This window comes from Melanaphis sacchari, unplaced genomic scaffold (genome assembly GCF_002803265.2).
Source record: "Melanaphis sacchari strain LSU unplaced genomic scaffold, SCAv2.0 Contig973_pilon_pilon, whole genome shotgun sequence".
Classification (NCBI taxonomy): Eukaryota; Metazoa; Arthropoda; class Insecta; order Hemiptera; family Aphididae; genus Melanaphis; species Melanaphis sacchari.
In genome coordinates, this window is record NW_020271689.1 from 1 (window position 1) to 2232 (window position 2232).

At 45.2% G+C, this 2232-nt stretch overlaps 1 protein-coding gene across 1 annotated transcript; it reads left to right on the forward strand.

Moving 5' to 3' along the window:
• The first annotated feature begins 688 nt into the window (after positions 1–688).
• LOC112603127 (venom serine carboxypeptidase-like) lies at positions 689–1892 on the forward strand. Its single transcript, XM_025351557.1, has one exon. It carries the CDS (start codon positions 863–865, stop codon positions 1709–1711), a length of 849 nt encoding a protein of 282 aa, XP_025207342.1. The 5' UTR covers positions 689–862; the 3' UTR covers positions 1712–1892.
• The last annotated feature ends 340 nt before the right edge of the window (positions 1893–2232 follow it).

The window sequence follows — 2232 nt, forward strand, 5'->3', positions numbered from 1 at the left end:
TGTTGGTAATTTTCAAATCTTAAAGCACCAATACACCACATTACTCACGAGTAATACAATTATTTTGAATTACCGACGTGCTGTTATAGTCATCGGCAATGATCAATAGAAATAATCGTTGAACATCAATAAACATGAAAATCCAGTAATAAAGTTAACTAAATGTTCATATATTAATTAATGACATGATAATATTCACGAACAGTGGATTGTTTAAGGGAAACCTATACTCTACTGTTCGTTTAATAATTAATAGGTAGGTACCAACTACTTAGCTATACCTATACGAAACAGTTGAAAGGAACACGATATTGGCTGGCATCAGACTACACGTAGACGTGTTGTGCGATTATTAATTTGTGTATTCGGACCATTTCCTGAAGCTACGTCATGGACCGAAAGCTCGAATACACGTCGAGAGAGGAGGAGGAAGTGCGATTTCGTCACTGACATTCTCGCGTGTATTGTCGATTAAATCGACGCGTCGCTACACAAACGATTGAACGTGCAATAATGTGTAAATCTATATCATCAATAGGTAGGCATACTGGCGCGGCAGTGCCTGCGCGTCACACATACGTCACGCAAACGCAAAATAATTTTACATCGTCCGCGGAAGGACCGCACTTTTTCAATATTCGTTCCATCGTTGTGTGTGTTTTTGATTGAAATTATGGTACGTAAACCTAACACAAACCAGTGACAAGCCAGCGGATAAACGATCTCACGCGCAATAACAATATCATAATAATAATAATAATAACATAAATTTATATTTACATCAGACCGAACCCGACGGCTACTGCGCGCGGTCGCGTGTCATACACATAACCGAAATTTTTGTACCGGGATTTCCGTCGTCATGGGTCGCGAACGTCAAATGCCGCGGTGGTCCGCCACCTCGCAGCTCGCCGTCGCAGCCTTTGCGCTGTTTGCCGCCACCGCCGTCTTTCGTTGCTGCGGCTGTTCGACGCCAATCGACGCAGAAGTCGACCACCGCGGCGACGGGGCACTTTATCTGTCGCCCATGATACGCGACGGTCGAATAGACGAGGCGCGAATCAAGTGTCGCGTGCACCTGAACAACAGCACGGCGGAGGCGGTGAACAGTTGCGCCGGTTACCTGACCGTGAACGAGACGCACGGTTCCAACTTGTTCTTCTGGTTCTTCCCGGCCGCGAACCGGACCGGCGACGCGCCAGTCGTGCTGTGGCTCCAGGGAGGACCGGGCGCGCCCAGCCTGTACTCGGTGTTCAACGAGCACGGCCCGTTCACGGTGGACGCGGCCGGCAGTCTGTGGCCGCGCCGGCACGCGTGGACGACCACGCATTCCATGCTGTACGTAGACAACCCGGTGGGCACGGGGTACAGCTTCACCCGGAACGACGCGGGTTACAGCACTGATCAGACCGCCGTCGCCGCGAACCTGTACGCCGCCCTGGTGCAGTTCTTCGAGCTGTACCCCGAGCACCGGGACAACGAGTTCTACGTGGCCGGCGAGTCGTATGCGGGCAAGTACGTGCCGGCCGTGTCGTACGCCATCCACCGGAACAATCCCGGGGCCCAAGTCAAGATAAACCTCAAGGGACTGGCCATCGGCAACGGGCTCATCGATCCCGTCAACCAGATGGTGTACAGCGATTTCTTGTTCCAGTACGGGCTCATCGACGGTACCGATAAATTATACTATTATATTATGGGTTGTATCTAGGGGCGGGAACCGGGAAAATATTTTTGTCCCGGTAAATTTATGGTCTGACTGGCCCTTTTCATGCGTTTCTATTATTCAGACATCAGCTAAAAATCCAAATGTGTTTGCAATGTTTGTCTGAGAGTCTAATTCGATTTTTTTTTTTTTTAAAGAATATCTTTTTTTTATTCTAAACTGTTACACGGCAAACATAGGTTTTCATAATTATTTATAATAATTATTGTAAATATTGAGACAATATATTATTATTTAACGTTTTTAGATATTACGTTTTATTTACTTCAGCCTGCATTATATTATAGTATAGATATTGGGTACAACGTAAAAACCATAAACATATAAAGTATACATTTTTTCATTGAATCTGGTGTACTGTCACTTTACCAGACATATTTTGTGTTTAACTTATGGAATTAAGTATATTGAAAACAATAATTAAGTCAGAATTTTGTAATCAGGTTTAATTGCTGTTTGGATTTTATCCTTATGTTACTAATTAAATAAAGCGATCTTCGCTTCAA